Source organism: Natrix helvetica, assembly GCF_964273705.1.
Source record: "Natrix helvetica genome assembly, chromosome: 6".
Lineage (NCBI taxonomy): Eukaryota > Metazoa > Chordata > Lepidosauria > Squamata > Natricidae > Natrix > Natrix helvetica.
In genome coordinates, this window is record NC_138553.1 from 15,961,957 (window position 1) to 15,979,337 (window position 17,381).

General features: G+C 41.3%; 1 protein-coding gene across 1 annotated transcript in view; it reads left to right on the forward strand.

Moving 5' to 3' along the window:
* LOC309394248 (sodium- and chloride-dependent GABA transporter 2-like) overlaps positions 1-17,381 on the forward strand; it is a gene marked incomplete at its 5' end in the record, with an annotated part of 216,712 nt that overhangs the window by 142,477 nt on the left and 56,854 nt on the right. The window contains 3 exons of the mRNA XM_081957155.1: positions 2,246-2,457; positions 11,008-11,142; positions 16,044-16,184. Of these exons, the coding sequence (XP_081813281.1) occupies positions 2,250-2,457; positions 11,008-11,142; positions 16,044-16,184 (484 nt within the window). The remainder of the gene's footprint in view (positions 1-2,245; positions 2,458-11,007; positions 11,143-16,043; positions 16,185-17,381) is intronic.

Sequence of the window (17,381 nt, forward strand, 5' to 3'; positions counted from 1 at the left end):
AGGGATGTATGGGGCAGAATACGATCCCGCAAGTAACTAGGTCCTGAGCCATGGAGCGCTTTAAGCAGAATGAATCAGACACTTTAAGCAATTGTGATTTTTGGTTGATATATCATGCCAGTTGTCTAATTTTTTAGCGATATATTTTTATGCTCAAAAAAGAGAAGTTTGTCTCAGTTGGACAATGCTATTGAGATTTACAGAGGCGCAGAAAGAATAGAGAGGAAAAAAGGAAAATGGTATCTCAAAAAAGAAATTAGCCAAAAATAAAGAGAGAAACAATAGGAAAAAAGAAAAATTCTGGAGGGAACCATGCAAACAATATATCGAAAAGTGATAGAAAAATTTCAGAAGAAAAGATATAAGACATATAAAAAGAAAAAAGAGGAAAAAATCTAGGAACAGGAGACTGTTAGTAGTAACATGAAATGAAATGAAATATCTTAATTATGAAATAAAATATCTTAATCATGGCAATAGTATGTACAATACAATACAATACAATAGTAGAGTTGGAAGGGATCTTGGAGGCCTTCTAGTCCAACCCCCTGCCTAGGCAGGAAACCCTATACCGTTTCAGGCAAATGGCTATCCAACATCTTCTTAAAGACTTCCAGTGTTGGGGCATTCACAACTTCTGGAGGCAAGCTGTTCCACTGATTAATTGTTCTAACTATCAGGAAATTTCTCCTCAGTTCTAAGTTGCTTCTTTCCTTGATTAGTTTCCACCCATTGCTTCTTGTTCTACCCTCAGGTGCCTTGGAAAATAGTTTGACTCCTTTTTCTTTGTGGCAACCCCTGAGATATTGGAACACTGCTATCATGTCTCCCCTAGTCCTTCTTTCTATTAAACTAGACATACCCAGTTCCTGCAACCGTTCCTCATATGTTTTAGTCTCCAGTCCCCTAATCATCTTTGTTGCTCTTCTCTGCATCTTTCTAGAGTCTCCACATCTTTTTTACATCGTGGCGACCAGAACTGAATGCAGTATTCCAAGTGTGGCCTCACCAAGGCATTATAAAGTGGTATTAACACTTCACGTGATCTTGATTCTATCCCTCTGTTGATGCAGCCTAGAACTGTGTTGGCTTTTTTGGCAGCTGCTGCACACTGCTGGCTCATATTTAAATGGTTGTCCACTAGGACTCCAAGATCACTTTCACAGTTACTACTACTGAGCAAGGTACCACCTATACTGTACCTGTGCATTTTGTTTTTGTTGCCTAAATGTAGAACCTTACTCTTTTCACCATTGAATTTCATTTTATTAGATAGTGCCCAATGTTCAAGTTTGTCAAGATCCTTCTGTATCTTAAGCCTATCTTCTGGAGTGTTGGCTACTCCTGCCAGCTTGGTGTCATCTGCAAATTTGATGAGTTCCCCATTTATTCCCTCATCCAAATCATTGATGAAGATGTTGAAGAGTACTGGGCCTAAAACAGAGCCTTGGGGTACTCCACTGCATACTTCCCTCCATGTAGATGCAGTTCCATTGAGTGCGTTGAGTGCGGTTGGTCAGCCAGTTACGAATCCATCTGTATCCATTTAAGATGTGTGTATGAACTGTACTAATACTTTTAAGTGGGTAAATGAATTGTGTTAAATGCTTATTACAAAAAGAACCCCTGAATTTGAAGATACATGTTACTTACAGAAAATAGATGGAAATGGAATGATAAATTTGTTTTCATTTCTAAAGGGGAAGATAAAAGGACACTGTTTATGTATATAATAAACATTATAAGTTGGGAAATATGAGAAGAAAAGAAATAGGGCTAAAATTGGAAATGTAAATATAATGCAAAATGAATTATGTATATGTGAAAATGTTAAAGGGGGAAAACAGGACAATATTCTGTCTACAAAAGAATTTTAATTATGTAGCTAAAAATTAAAAAAAAAACATTGTTTAAAAAAAGAAAAAGAAAAGAGGAGTTTGTGGGATTTTTATTAAAATAATTAAAGGATCCACCTGGGGGAGGGTGTCAATGAAATAACCCGAAGCTCTGGAGACCGGAATCTTGATTGAAAGAAAGGGAGGTATCACTTGTTGGTCTATTGCATGCAATGAAGTGCTTTGGACCATCTCTCTTCGTTTCCAAGTAACAAATCCATGGGTTTTCTTTTTGGTTATTTTCAGCACTCCAGGCTACCTGTTCAGGATGCTGAATGAGCATCCTATGATGCCAGCATCTTGTATTGAGATGTGATTTTCCTTTCTCTTGTTCTTTCCTAAACTTTCAGGGCCATGGGGAACAAAAAGAGTTGGGATGTGGAACTCAACGGGACTGTGCTTGCGCCAGAAACAAAGGCAAATCCACGGAAGGGGGAGGATGAGCTAGAAGAAAGAGGCCAATGGACCAACAAAGTAGAGTATGTGCTTTCTGTGGCCGGAGAGATCATCGGCCTGGGAAACGTTTGGCGATTTCCTTATCTCTGCTACAAGAATGGAGGTGGTAAGTATCCAAGATGCATAATTTGTCAGTGTCATGTAATTGCTGGTGACCATTGCTTATTATGCAACGGCTTTGAAACAAATGTGAAGTTGCAAATTAGCAAAACCCCGTGCAATATAGAGATTAAAACATAAAACTGGCTATAAACATTTACAATGTGAAATGTAACAACTCATAATAAAACCATTGGGTGATGGACCAACCTGTGAATCATCAGATAACATCTCATCATCGTATTTGGCGTGACAGATTGTTTGCACATTGTTTGTGCTGGCAATGCGAAATGTTATGAGACGCATATTTGTCCCTATCAGTAGGAAAATCACAAATCCGTACAGCCTTCCATATGTTAGACTTTCTGTTTTAAAATGGTGCCAAAATCCTTGGTCTAGGGAAGAAGTAGAACGGACAGGGAATGAGAACGGATAACGACCATGTCAAGTGGTCATAAATATTCCTATTTATATTTGTGACTATTAGATAGTAGCAGCTGTTGTCTGGAGTTTTACATATCTACTATACTTGGCAAGAGTCTATATGACTGGTGAAGCACTGGTGTAGTATTTAAAGAAATGAACAGATACAGGGAGAATGCAAGCCATGAAATAGTCAATGAGTAAGGGTGAACTTACCCCTAGCCCATCTCTCCCATTCCAATCTAACTTGTGGAAGAATTTGGAGGAGGAAATACTAAGTATGTTCTTCTTGATCTTCTGAAGGAACAATAGGACCTATAAGTCTGACAAACATTAATAGCCTTTGTGGCTGTTATGGCACATTGTCACAATACAAGGACTTCCCTTTATACAGGTAGTCCCCGATTTATGACCACAATTGAGTCCAACCTTTCTGTTGTTAAGTGAGACATTTGTTAAGTGAATTTTGCCCCATTTTATGAACTTTCTTCCTTCAGTTGTTAAGTAAATCACTACGGAGGACGAGTTAGTAACCCAGTTGTTAAGTGAATGCAGCTTCCCCGTTGACTTGCTTGTCAGAAGGTTGCAAAGGAGGATCACATGACTTTTGGACCCATCAATGGCCATCAATCTGAACTAGTTGCCAAGCACCTGAATTTTGATCACGTGATAAGGAGGATGCTACAAAGGTTGTAACTGTGAAAAACAGTCATAAGTCACTTTTTTTCAATACCCTTGTAACTTTGAATGGTCACTAAATGAACTTTTGCAAGTTGAGGACTACCTGTATATGAGTATCTCATATCATCGTGCATATAAAAAAGGTGTGGGACTTGCATTGCAATGTTGTATTGCTTCGTCTTTTGATCCCATAAGTTCCACTGCAGATACCAAAGTGAATGAATATGATAAATGAGCCCACTGCCCTCAGATAATTAATTTAAATCTAGATATTCATGGGGAGAACCTACAGAGAGTGGTAGAGTCATCAGGATCTTTCTTTTTTAATATTTCTTTTTAAAAAGTGTTTTATCGAACATAAATTAAAACATTGGACACAGTGTAACCGTTCTGGCAAAGTCTTTACCATACATACTAAAATATAAAGTTTTACATTAGAACCGCCATACTTATTTACATTTGGTCTATTCCAGGGGTGTCCAAACTTGGGAACTTTAAGACTTGTGGACTTCAACAGCATGGCTGGCTGGGGAATTCTGAGAGTTGAAGTCCACAAGTCTTAAAGTTCCCAAGTTTGGACACCCCTGGTCTATTCAGTATTTACAATGATAAAAATAGCGTAATTCCAACCATGTTGCTTTGTTTTTATCTTGTACATTTTCACTGTTATAGTTTCATACATAATTCTAATCCCCATTCTATAAATCTTAGTCATTGCTTATTTTGGGTCTTTCTTTCTTTTTGTTCCAACTATTGATAACATTTGTCCCAGATCTTACAATATTCTGATTCGTTTTTTCCCCTTCAATTCCCACATCAATTTATCCATTTCAGCACAAACCAGAATTTTCCTAATTACTTCCTCTTCTTGTGGAATTTCCCTGTTTTTCCAGTTTGGGGCAAAGACCATTCTTGCTGCTGTAATAATATGTATTGTTAAGTAAATTACCCCCTTGTTATATTTATTGTTTATGATTCCCAAAAGAAATAGTTCTGGTGTAAATTCTATTTCCTCTTCGGTTATGTCTATCAGCCACATTTGAATTTTCGCCAATATTTTTTTGTTTTTTGGCACGACCGTCACATATGGTAGTACGTGTCTGATTCATGATCACGTTTCCAACAATTTGGGGCTACATTTCTAAACATTTTGGCTGTTCTTGTGGGTGGGAGTCATCAGGATCTTTAATAGCACAACAAATCTTGTTTAACAGGGATTCCTCACATTTCTATAGCTACATTCCACTTGTAGTCCCAGTGTAGACTGTTGACTAAATAATGGGGCAGGAAATCACATTTGCCCAGTGACAACATATTGTGCTTGAGAAACTGGGAAGATGCTGTCCTTCAGCAGAAGCCCTGGACGAAGTTCTGGTAACCAAAGGCTAACTAAATATTGTTTGTTTGTTTGTTTGTTTGTTTGTTCGTTCATTCATTCATTCATTCATTCATTCATTCATTCATTCATTCATTCTGTGGAGGAAAGCTATGGCAAATGTAGACAGCATACTAAAAAGCAGAGACATTACCCTGCCAACAAAAGTGTGTATAGTCAAGGCTATGGTTTTCCTGGTTGCCATATATGGCTGTGAAAGGTGGATCATAAGAAAGGCTGAGAGCTAAAGAATTGAAGCCTTTGAACTATGGTGCTGGAGAAGATTCCTGTGAGTACCTTGGATTGTAAGGCGATCAAACGGGTAGGTGGGTTGCTCCCAGTTCAGCCCGGATCGGCCGAACCAGTAGTGGCATTGGCAGGAGGCTCTGCCCACACGTGTGGCTCAGATGCTTCTGCGCAAGCACGAGCAAATTGGTTGTGCTGGGATTTGAAAGCCACCTCTTCCTAGAGGAGATCAACCCTGACTGCTCTTTAGAAGGCCAGATCCTGAAGATGGAACTCAAATACTTTGGCCATCTAATGAGAATGAAGGATTCCCTGGAGAAGAGCCTAATGCTGGGAACAATTGAGGGCAAAAGAAGAAGGGGACGACAGAGAATGAGGTGGCTGGATGGAGTTACTGAAGCAGTAGGTGTGGCTTCAATGGGCTCCAGGGGATGGTAGAGGACAGGAAGGCCTGGAGGAATGTTGTCCATGGGGTCACAATGGGTTGGACACGACTTTGCAACTAACAACAACAAACTAAACATTGCACACTTGATGTACTTGAAACTGATGTTTGGAAAATGACCCACATTTTGATAACATACAGCTGATGATGCATTATTCCATGTATCTCATTGGGTTCAGTGTGGATGCAAACCAAGGTGCCTTTATTTTTGGCCTCAAGTTTCTAGTTATCTGGATTTAAATTGGTACTGAGAAAAGAGTTGAGGATGTCAGAGGTCTAAAGTTTTTCACTATGACTAGCATTCAGGCCAGAGGGAAATGCTCCTTGCTGAGGCCTTGTAGTTAATTGTCCATCATGGGAATGCATCTCATTCAGTATTGTTGTGGCCGGGACTAGGCAAACAACCATAGAAAACAAAATCAATTTTTTCCCTAGGAAACAGAATGTGAGTATTGCAAACAGATGGACTATTGCAACAGTCCAGAAAACACCGGTCAGTGTGGAGAACAAAGCACGTCTTTCCTTTTTTTTTTTTTACCCAAGGGATGGAGTTTATAATCTTACGGGATGGCCACCGAGACAATTCATTTGAGCAAATTGGGACACACACACACACACACACACACACACATTGTATTTGTGCTGATAAATAAATAAGGGGAGGCTAGTATAGATCTATTTCAAGCTATTTAGCTCTCATCAGCTAGCCATACCCTTACTGGGAATCGAACCAGGGCTGTATTGCATATTAGGCCGATGTAATTGCCGCTAAGCCACAGGCTCTCTTTCTTATCAGCTAGGCCAGGGAAATAGGTATGTATTTGTTTTACAACCCCTGGTATGCCCAAATATGGGAGGGAACTCACTACTCCCCCTTTCTGTCCTTCGGCTCATTACAGAGGACCATCCAGGCAGAAAACCATATTTTTATTTTTAATGTTGCCTTTTAATATTTGTGTTGTATTTGTGCTGATAAATAAATTTATAGGAGAGAAGTAAAGGGAAAAAATAATAATATACCGTATTTTTCAGAGTATAAGATGCACCTTCCCCCCCCCCAAAAAAAAGAGCATGGAAATGTTGGTGCATCTTATACACCGAATACAGCCATTTTTGGCCTTCTGAAGCCCCGCCTTCCAAAAAACGGGCCATTTTTTGCAAAAATTGAGGCGTTTTTGCCTTTCCCCAACCCCCAGAAGCTCTCTGCAGGCTTCAGCAGGGCTGGGGGAAGGCAAAAATGTCCCCGTTTTTGCAAAAAACTGCCTGTTTTCTACCCATTTTTTGCTGAAGCAGGCAGAATGTTCCAAGGGGCCAGGAAGGACAAAAGCTTTTTTTCTTACTTACCTCTTCAAAATCTTGGTGCATCTTATACACCGGTGCGTCTTGCAGTACGAAAAATACAGTATATATACTGGTAACAATAGTAGTAATGTAACAGAGTAATTTTAGTCACATTTCTCTTTATATTGGCTTATTTATACTTATTTATACTCCTGTTGATTATATTGATTTATAATTATGGATCATTTTTATATTTAATTCATACATAGTTGTGAACTTTCTTCGTCTAATTTCTACCTCTTCTCTCTAACCACTCATAAAATCTATTCCATGTTAAGTAATATTCTGTGCCTTCTTTGTCCTTTATTTTTAAAGTTAGTCTAGGACAGATAACTTTACAGGATGCAAAGTCCAGGGGAGAAAAATTCTTGAATTCCAGAACTCCAAGCTCCACAAATACCCCAAAACTCTTGGAAAAGTCTGTAGATTCAAATTTCCTATTCATTTAAAGGTCCCAAAACTTTTGTCTCTCGGATTATTTGATAAATGAAGTGCTATTGTGGGGTTGCCTATTCCCTTCATCTCTTTTATTCATTTACCATGTCCACAAGTTCTTTATCTTATAATATAACATAGAGTTTATCTTATGTTCAGAACAGAAACTGGACTTTAGTTTCTTCTTACTGCCTTCCTTGCTAATTCAGTTCCGATAGTCCTTTAAGCCCTGATACATAATCAGGATTTAAACCAGCTGTTTTGCAGATTTTCTACATCAAGTGAATGTGTCAATGTCCAACATCAAGGTCATGCCCCTTCGCGCCATTTCAGAATTGCCACAAGCGAGGAGGGGGTTTCACAGGGTGCACAGGTGGGTGTGAGATGTTGGGTGTCTTCGCCAGCCTCAAACACCATTGCTCTTCCTCAATCCTTTATCCTACCCCCCATGAATCCCTCGTGACGACGCCTCTCACCCCCATCTGTGCGCCTCGGGCAATCCCCTCCCTTCTCCTCACTTGTGGCAAATCTGAAACGGCACACAGGGGCGTGGCCTCGATGTCGTCATCTTGGACATTGACAGAGTGATTTAATAATAGTGAAAAGTACCAAATTGAAGTGTGAAAGAAGGCCCATTTTTATCTTTAGATCCAACCTACGTGGATTTGCGCATAGTCTATGGGGAGATTAGAACAGGGGTGAAATGCAGCAGGTTCTGACAGGTTCTGGAGAACCGGTAGTGGAAATTTTGAGTAGTTCAGAGAAGCGGCAAATACCACCTCTGGCTGGCCTCAGAGTGGGGTGGGAATGGAGATTTTGCAGTATCCTTCCCCTGCCACACCCATGAAAACACGCCCACCAAGCCACGCCCATTGAACCAGTAGTAAAAAAAAATGAATTTCACCACTGGATTAGAATCATGAAACATCCCTAAACTTGCTAATTTTGATTCACAGTTCTTCCTTGGCCAAAAATACAGACTCAAGTTGTGAAATATCTTCTTTTATCTTCTTTTTAAAAAAAAAAAAACCAATACTTTAATGGTGCTGCTTTTGTGTTTAAATTAAGGAAGAGAATGGGAAATTCTTGAATCAATGAATAACTACTCTTCTAAAAAGCCATTTCTGATGCACCGTCTTTGGCTTATATGATCCTACTTTCAACTAACTTTTATAGACTTGGGAAGCAATTTGCATAGAGGTTGTGCTGATAAGATAACAAATGAAAAGAGTAAGTGTGGCATAGACAAAGAAGGTTGTTTCGGCATTCTCAAGTCCAAAGTTCCATTGAGTTCATTTGCATTCTACATACCACGAATGCTAGAGATAGTCCTCGACTTACAACAATTTGTGTAGTAACCGTTCAAAGTTACAGCAGCACTGAAAAAGTGACTTAGGACAGTTTTCGCACTTACAACCCTTGCAGTATCCACATGGTCAGATGATCAAAATTCGGACTTTTGGCAAGTGACTCATATTTATGACGGTTGCAGTGCCCCAGGATCATGTGATGTCTTTTGCTCTTACGACCTTCTGACAAGCAAAGTCAATGGGGAAGCCAGATGGACTTAACAACCGCGTTAGTGACATAACTTCTGCTGTGATTCACTTAACAACCATGGCAAGAAATGTCGTAAAATGGAGCAAGGTTCATTGAGCAAATGTCTCACTTAACAACATAAATTTTGGGCTCAATTGTGGTCGTACGTTGAGGACTACCTGTACTCAGAGGTTTTAATGTTTTTTGTATTTTAAAAGTTTTTATTCTTTTTATTCTTTTGAAATGTGTTTAACATTTTCATTGCAATATATGTTTTTTTGAATAATGAGCTGCCTAGAGTCCTGTGCTGAGATAGGTGGCTATAGAAAAATAAATAAAAAACACACAAAAAACAAGCAAACAAATAAATAAATCTCCAATACCAATTTCATTGTATTCATTTTGTGCAATAACAATGAAGACTATACTATACTATACAATCATCTCAAGGAATGTGACAAGGTATTAATGAGGCCGATTTCTACTTTCGTTAAGCTTGTGGTTTATAACTAAATAAACCATGTGTCACAAAGACATTGTTAAGAGTCATCTGGCTGGTTCCCAGGGAATCACGCTTTGGCTAATTTTTTTGCATCTTTGGAATTTCCCCTATCTGGAGAAATCTTAATGTTAGGACCACCATTTCTGAGCTGCTAAAACCCAGATGCCTGAACAGCGCAAAGAGATAGAGAAAGCATTAGCTTCTTCAAGGCCAGATATGTTAGTCATACATGATGCCCATTCAATGTCTTTTTGATTCTGTAACCCAGCCTTCCTTAGCTGGTTGGATTACATCTGCATAACCCCAGGCATTTAACTTTTCTTACAGTTTCTATGTTTTCACCATTGTCTTCTTTCTCAAGCAGTTTTCATTAGGATCTGATTTAGTGATAAACAGCGAGTGATATCTCAGACGTTAATGAACAGTAACCACCAATATTCCTAGGAATCATAAACTGCTTGGAAAGAAGAACAGTATTGCAAGTCTGCAATATCTGGAATGCCTTCAGTTGCCTACTTTTGGCTTGATACAAGAATTTGTGTTGCATTTTTGCCACCTAGAGTTGCCTCAAACAATGACAATGGGCAATATGTAAAGTCAATTGATAAACAAGGGTGTTCAGTTGCTTCAGATGCAATTCCCCAAAAGAGATTTGGAAAGAATCTTACAGAACATGTCCTCGTTGCATAATTCTGGACAAAAGCAGAATGCTTCAAAAAGCTTCAAAGAAGTGCTAGGTTTTTGGTCCACATGTCTGTGGAGATTCTCAATCCTCCAGGTCATGGTTGTCCCAAGGGTGCTTTTCAAAAGGCAAATGCTTTGGAAACTTACCTTTTCAAAAGCACCTTTGGGACATTTGTAGTCCACCTGCTCTTAAATTTATTTATTTATTTATTTATTTATTTATTTATTTATTTATTTATTTATTTATTTATTTATTTATTTATTTATTTTTTATTTATTTATTTATTTATTTATTTATTTATTTATTTATTTATTTATTTATTTATTTATTTCTTCGCACTTCTAGACCGCCTTTTGGGATAGAAATTGACAAGTGCTGCAAAACCTTAGTGGAAAATATGCATAATTATATAATTATAAAATAGGGATACCATGGCTCAGTGGCTAAGACGTTGAGCTTGTTGATCAGAAAGGTGGCGGTTCGGTGGTTCGAGTCCCTAGCACTGCATACCGGAGTGAGCTCCCATTACTTGTCCCAGCTTCTGCCAATCTAGCAGTTTGAGAGCACTTAAAATGAAAGTAGACAAATAGGAACCACCTTTGGTGGGAAGGTAACAGCATTCTGTGCGCCTTCAGCATTTAGTCATGCCAGCCACATAACCACGGAGATGTCTTCGGATAGCGCTGGCTCTTCAGTTTTGAAACGGAGATGAGCACCACCCCCTAGAGTCGGAAATGACTAGCACCTATTTGCAAGGGAACCTTCACCTTTTACCTTTATGCATAATTACCCTAATGTGAAATGTACTTTTTTTCCCTTCTTGAAAGCACATTTAACACATTAGATTTGTTCCACTAACATATCCTGCCTTTCTGTTACCAACAGGGGCCTTCTTAATTCCATATGCCATCTTTCTCTTTATCTGTGGAATTCCAGTCTTCCTCTTGGAGACAGCCTTGGGACAATACACCAGTCAAGGAGGAATCACTGCCTGGAGAAAGATCTGCCCTATCTTTGAAGGTACGTTGGTGGTACATCAAAAATCATGGTAACTTTCCATCAAGAACTTGGCGTACTTTTTGATTTGATTCCCTCTGAGTTTCCTAGCCACGGGGCATGGCTGAGGGCCAAATGCTGAGAGTGCACCTGTTTCATCCTAGCCTCAAAGATAAAAGTGTGAGTCATCCTGAGATTCTCTGTTGGAGGTAGAATTATTGTTGCCTAACCAAAGAGAGCTAAAGAAATGACCAGATGGGGAGGAACTGGGACAAGGCATGCTGTAGAGTTGGAACGCGTCCAGGATGCTGGAGAAAGCAAAGGGCCGATACTTGGAAAAGGAGTCTGGAATCCAAACAAAGAGATATGCCAGTGATTACTTTTAAACATGTTTCCAGTGATGGGATTTAGATGAAAGCAGCAGCAAAGCAAATTATGGACTGGGGTAGATTTGTGAAGGCATCTCTTTCAAGAAGCAGCTGGATATTGAAAACTTTTTGAGTAGAGGTTCATTCTCTCTTCCAAGAGTTAAGATTTTATTTATGTTAAATTATATACACAGTTCTTTTCCTTCTGGCCAGCCAGCAAATCATAATCTGCATCAGTGATGGGATTCAATTTTTTTTTTTACTACCGGTTCTGTGGCTTGGTGGGCGTGGCAGGGAAAGGATACTGTAAAATCTCCATTCCCTCCCCACTCCAGGGGAAGGTTACTGCAAAATCCCCACGTTGTACAGCCAGGCATTTCTACTGGTAGAACACACAGCTGAGTACTGGGCTCCTCCTCCACTCTGTCCCCAAACTCATTCTTCCTAGATCAGCTAGAGCAGTGTTTCTCAAACTTGGCGACTTTAAGTCCTGTGGACTTCAACTCCCAGAATTCCCCAGCCAGCTATGCTGGCTGGGGGATTCTGGGAGTTGAAGTCCACAGGACTTAAAGTCGCCAAGTTTGAGAAACACTGAGCTAGAGCTTCTTAGCTGTTCCTTCTCCATTCTCCTATGTGTTCTACTCATACAGTTCAACATTCCTTAAGTCTTCTGCTGTTTTTCAGATGTGATGGAGTATAACCCATGCTAAACACAATTCAAAGGCCAATCCCAATTGGCTGCTGGAAATAGAATGGGAGGGTGCTCACTGGGTCTATCCCATGCAGCAAAATGAGAAGCGTTGGCAGAAATGCAACAGAGATCGTCCGTATTAGAATGCGTCTAATGAGAGCAACTGTAAGGAAGTCAGCCAACAGAATAGGAACAAAGTTTATAAGTTGTGCATGAGTTTATATGCTTTGCTCTACAAACAACTTCATAAAATACTTTTGAAAAGCAAGTTTTTTTCCCCAAATGCATATTGATACGGTTTTTTTTTAAAAAAAAACTTTTATTTATATGATGCGTGTTGGTGCAAACAAAGCACCATGACATTTATCCACCTCCAAATTTATCGTGCCAAACTGAAAGTGATATTTCGGACTATGGTCATTAAAAAATGTCCTGATAGGAAACGTTGCTGCATTATTGCAGATATTTTTTAAACCAAATTGGGCCAGCCTAAACATTTGGAGTGGTGTCAAAAGAAGAACCAAGAAGGCAGCTTATAAATTAGGGAGGAGAAAAGAATAATTGTACAAGGTCTCTAACCCCTACACCCTAAACTGCAGACCTAAATTAAGCTGGGTTAAGTTGATGGTACAATGAAACAGCAGTGTGAAAGTACAGTTCTTATCCTATTGCAGACATTGCATCAGAGGTGGTATCCAGCCAGTTCGGACCAGTTCTAGTGAACCAGTAGCGGAACTTTTGAGTAGTTCAGAGAACTGGCAAATACCACATCTGCTTGGCCCTTCCCTCCACCCCTGCCGTTCCCTGTCCTATATTCCCTAATTTTTTAGCTCAGCTGATTCGTGTGGCAAAGCAGAGCTAAACAACAGCTCAGCTCACCAGCGTTGACACCCAGGGTGGTCTTTGAGTGGTGCACGTGCGCGCAAAGCACGCATTAGGGACGCGTGCGTGCAAAGCGCTCTCTCACAGAATTGGTAGGAAAAGATTTGGAATCCCACTGCTGCATCGCATGGACCGAATCTACTGTTTTCCATTTTGTCTCGTGTATTGTTAGCATCCAGAAACTTCAGCAAAGAAGGGTTAAATCATCCCATAGGCTTTCCATTGTACATATTCCAAACAAGAGCTATGTTTGGGCTGTGACGCATGACCAATCTAAAGGCCAAATTGCATGTGATGATAAGTACGTATTTCATCAACAATGCTCCATCTAACAATTTCGTTGGAGATGCAGATCAAGGGCACTGCACCGTTTTTAAAATAAAACTCCGCACTGAGTTTTGCTTCCAAAAATTCGTAACAAAGCTGTCCAAACCAATATTGAATTTCTCCTCTTCCTCCTCCTCCTTCAACTTCTATGCCTGACCTTGGAGGGGAAGTGGGAAGAATCTTATTGTCTCTTGGATGTTGTCCAAAGGATATTCATTTTAGCTAGCATAACTAGCTAGTATTGCTAATATCAAACTGACAATCCGTGGGCTTGGTGGCCTGCGCAGGCCACGTCCCCTGGCTCTGCTAAGGCAAAAAACGTTGTGATACGTTACGATATGGCCCATGATGTGATTGGGTTTGAAACCCTTGTTGGTTCACTTTGAACATGTGAACCATTGGTGGGTTTCAAATTTTTTTAGAACCTCTTCTGTAGGTGTGGCCTGCTTTGTGGGAGTGGCTTTCTGGCCATGTGATCAGGTGGTGCGAGTGGCTTTCCACGACATCTGGAGGAAAATGATTATCTAGACCCGCGCCAGTCCGGCTTCCGCCCCGGTCACAGCACGGAGACGGCCTTGGTCGCGTTGGTGGATGATCTCTGGAGGGCCAGAGATAGAGGTTGTTCCTCTATCCTGGTCCTATTAGACCTCTCGGCGGCTTTTGATACCATCGACCATGGTATCCTGCTGCGCCGGCTGGAGGGGTTGGGGGTCCAGGGCACCGTTTTGCGGTGGTTCGGCTCCTACCTTTCTGGCCGGACGCAGCGTGTGTTGGCAGGAGAAGAGAGGTCGACCCTACGCCCCCTTACTTGTGGGGTGCCACAGGGGTCGGTCCTCTCGCCACTCCTGTTCAACACATATATGAAGCCGCTGGGTGAGATCATCCGTGGTTTCGGGGTGGGATACCATCTGTACGCTGATGATACTCAGCTGTACTTTTCCACCCCGAACCACCCCAACGAGGCCATCGAAGTGATGTCCCGGTGTGTGGAAGCCGTACGGATCTGGATGGATGACAACCGACTCAAGCTCAACCCCTCCAAGACGGAGTGGCTGTGGGTACCAGCTCCCCGGTTCAGCCAATTAATTCCATCATTGGCCATTGGGGGCATTCATCTTGCCCCCGTGGAGCGGGCGCGCAATTTGGGCGTCCTCCTGGATGCCCGGCTGTCCATGGATGACCATGTGACAGCCGTGGCAAGGGGGGCGTTCCACCAGGTTCGCCTGGTGCGCCAATTGCGCCCCCTACTGGACCGGGACGCCTTACGCACAGTCACTCATGCGCTGGTGACGTCTCGCTTGGACTACTGTAACGCTCTCTACATGGGGCTTCCCTTGAAATGCACCCGGAGGCTACAGTTGGTCCAGAACGCAGCCGCGCGGGTAATTATGGGGAGTACTAGGTACTCCCATGTGACACCGTTCCTGCGCGAGCTGCACTGGCTTCCTGTGGTCTATCGGGTGCGTTTCAAGGTTTTGATAACTATCTTTAAAGCGCTCCATGGCTTAGGACCTAGTTACTTGCGGGATCGTATTCTGCCCCATACATCCCTGCGACCAATTCGCTCGCACAGAGAGGGCCTCCTCCAGGTGCCATCCACTAGACAGTGTCGTGGGGCGGCGCCTAGGAGTAGAGCCTTCTCTGTGGCGGGCCCAGCCCTGTGGAATGACCTCCCTCCGGATATTAGGAATACCTCTGACCTCCGCTCCTTTCGTATTAAGCTTAAGACCCACCTATTCCAAGCAGCTGGCCTGGCTCAACTTTGATCTAACCATATCGCTCCTGACGGGTTTTTAACTGGGTATTTTAATTATATTTAATTTCTAGGGGTTTTTAAATACTGTATTTTAATTGTTTTTATTTATCAGCCGACCTCCTCCTTGTGTGTGTCTCAGTATATGTCTCTGTTATATGTTTGTTTTGTCCACATATTTATTTCATATGTTTCATTGTACGCCGCCCCGAGTCCTTCGGGAGAGGGTGCGGCTAAGAAATAAATATATATTATTATTATTATTATTATTATTATTATTATTATTATTATTATTATTATTATTGCTGGCCATGTGATCGGGTGGGAGTGGCTTACCGGCCATGTGATTGGTTGGGCCTGGCCAACTTGTAAAATATGGTGAAACTCACTTAACAATGCTCTTGCTTAGCAACCAAAATGTTGGCTCAGAAACTCTGGCATTTGAAGCATGGAAGTCTTAAAGCTGTCACGTTACAAGACCCTTGCACCCCTAACCCTTTGGGAAAAAAACCCCAGGGGTGTTCAATCTTGACAGCTTTAAGACTTGTGGACTTCAACTCCCAGAATTCATCCTCTTGCTCTTCATCTTGATGATGTGCGGACAGGCGGGGGGAGGAAGCTGGAACCGGTTCTAAACGGTTCTGTAGATTTGTGGAACCTCTTCTATAGAAGAGGCTAGAACTGGCAGGAACCCACCCCTGATGTGAACCCAGAAAAGTCTTAATTGAACAAACTACACTTTGATTGTCCATGGATTGATGTTTTATGTAAACACACCTTCTGTACAGTCCTATCATTAAAAATGATGGATAGTCCATCTATGCTCTAATCAACACTCATTGAATCAAAGTCAGTTGCCCATTTCCCATTTCCTGATTGAACTCATACCTGTCTTTTCTTTCAGGAATTGGATATGCTTCACAAGTGATTGAATCTTATCTCAATATTTATTACATTGTCATACTGTCTTGGGCCCTATTTTACCTCTTTAACTCCTTCTCAGCTGTATTGCCCTGGTCCAATTGCAACAATTACTGGAACTCAGGTAGGTGCATGAATTACCCATGCCTGCAACTATCTGCAGCAAATAATAACAGTAATAACAGTACATCTACTGCCTTTGAGTGACAAAACAGAATGGACTTATGATATGTCAGTGATGGCCAACTTTGGCAACTTTAAGATGGGTGGACTTCAACTCCCAGAATTCCCCAGCCAGCTGGCTGGGGAATTCTGGGAGCTGAAGTCCACCCATCTTAAAGTTGTCAAGTTTAAGAAGCACTGCTTTAGGTGAATGATATGTTATGGTGTTTTTTTCTCTCTGACTCAGTAAATGTGTTACATATGTGGGGTGTGCACTTCTTGAAAATGAACAACCTTGGCATTCTTTCACTTAGAAAACAAATGCCTTATGCAACCAGATGTTTATGTCCCACTATAGACACACCTTCTACTTCTGTGCTGGAGTCAGCCTTTTCTCCACACACCTCTAGGAGGCAGGAGGGCAATTAGATAATTTTAAATCCCAGATTTGGTGTTGTAAAAGAGGGGTTGGCTTCTCAGAGAGGAATGGGACACATTGAGGCAGCCAATTTGCTGTGGCCAACTCACCACAGGGAACTTGCTCCGAGACAACTCACTGCTGGACAATTTGACAATTCCGTTGAATTGTTTAAAGTCAATAAAAAGTTGTTTTAATTTTTGCCATTCACATTTCATTCTGTCCCTCCTTTTGCATCCTTTCTGCAACGATTCTATTCCATCATTTCTTTGATATTAGTGTACTTCTTGTCTCACAAGCAAGTTGGCTGTGGTGAGTTGTCCCACAACAAGTTGGCCGCAGTAAGTTGGCCATAGTGAGTTGGCCAGGTCAAGTTAGTCGTGGCGAGTTGGCCGCAGCGAATTGTCATAGACCCTTCCAGAGATGGTAGCAATGGACACTTCATTTCCTTTGAAAAGCAAGTACCCAATCTTGCTGTATTTGGGGATCCTTTAGCTAGTTTTAGCAAAGGGAATCTAAAACTTCTACGTCCTCCCTTGATGGCACCACTAGAAATTAAGATGAGTCCTAGCAAAGAAAGAAATCTACAGGATGGTATGCAACATTATGCGTTTCCACATGTTTCTGTTGTGTCCCCTAGGCAGTAATAAACCTCACACAATGTTTATCTGGTGCAATTTCCTCACAGTGTACTACTTCAACACCCAAACCTCCTTTTTGGCTACTCCTGTCTTCCTGCTG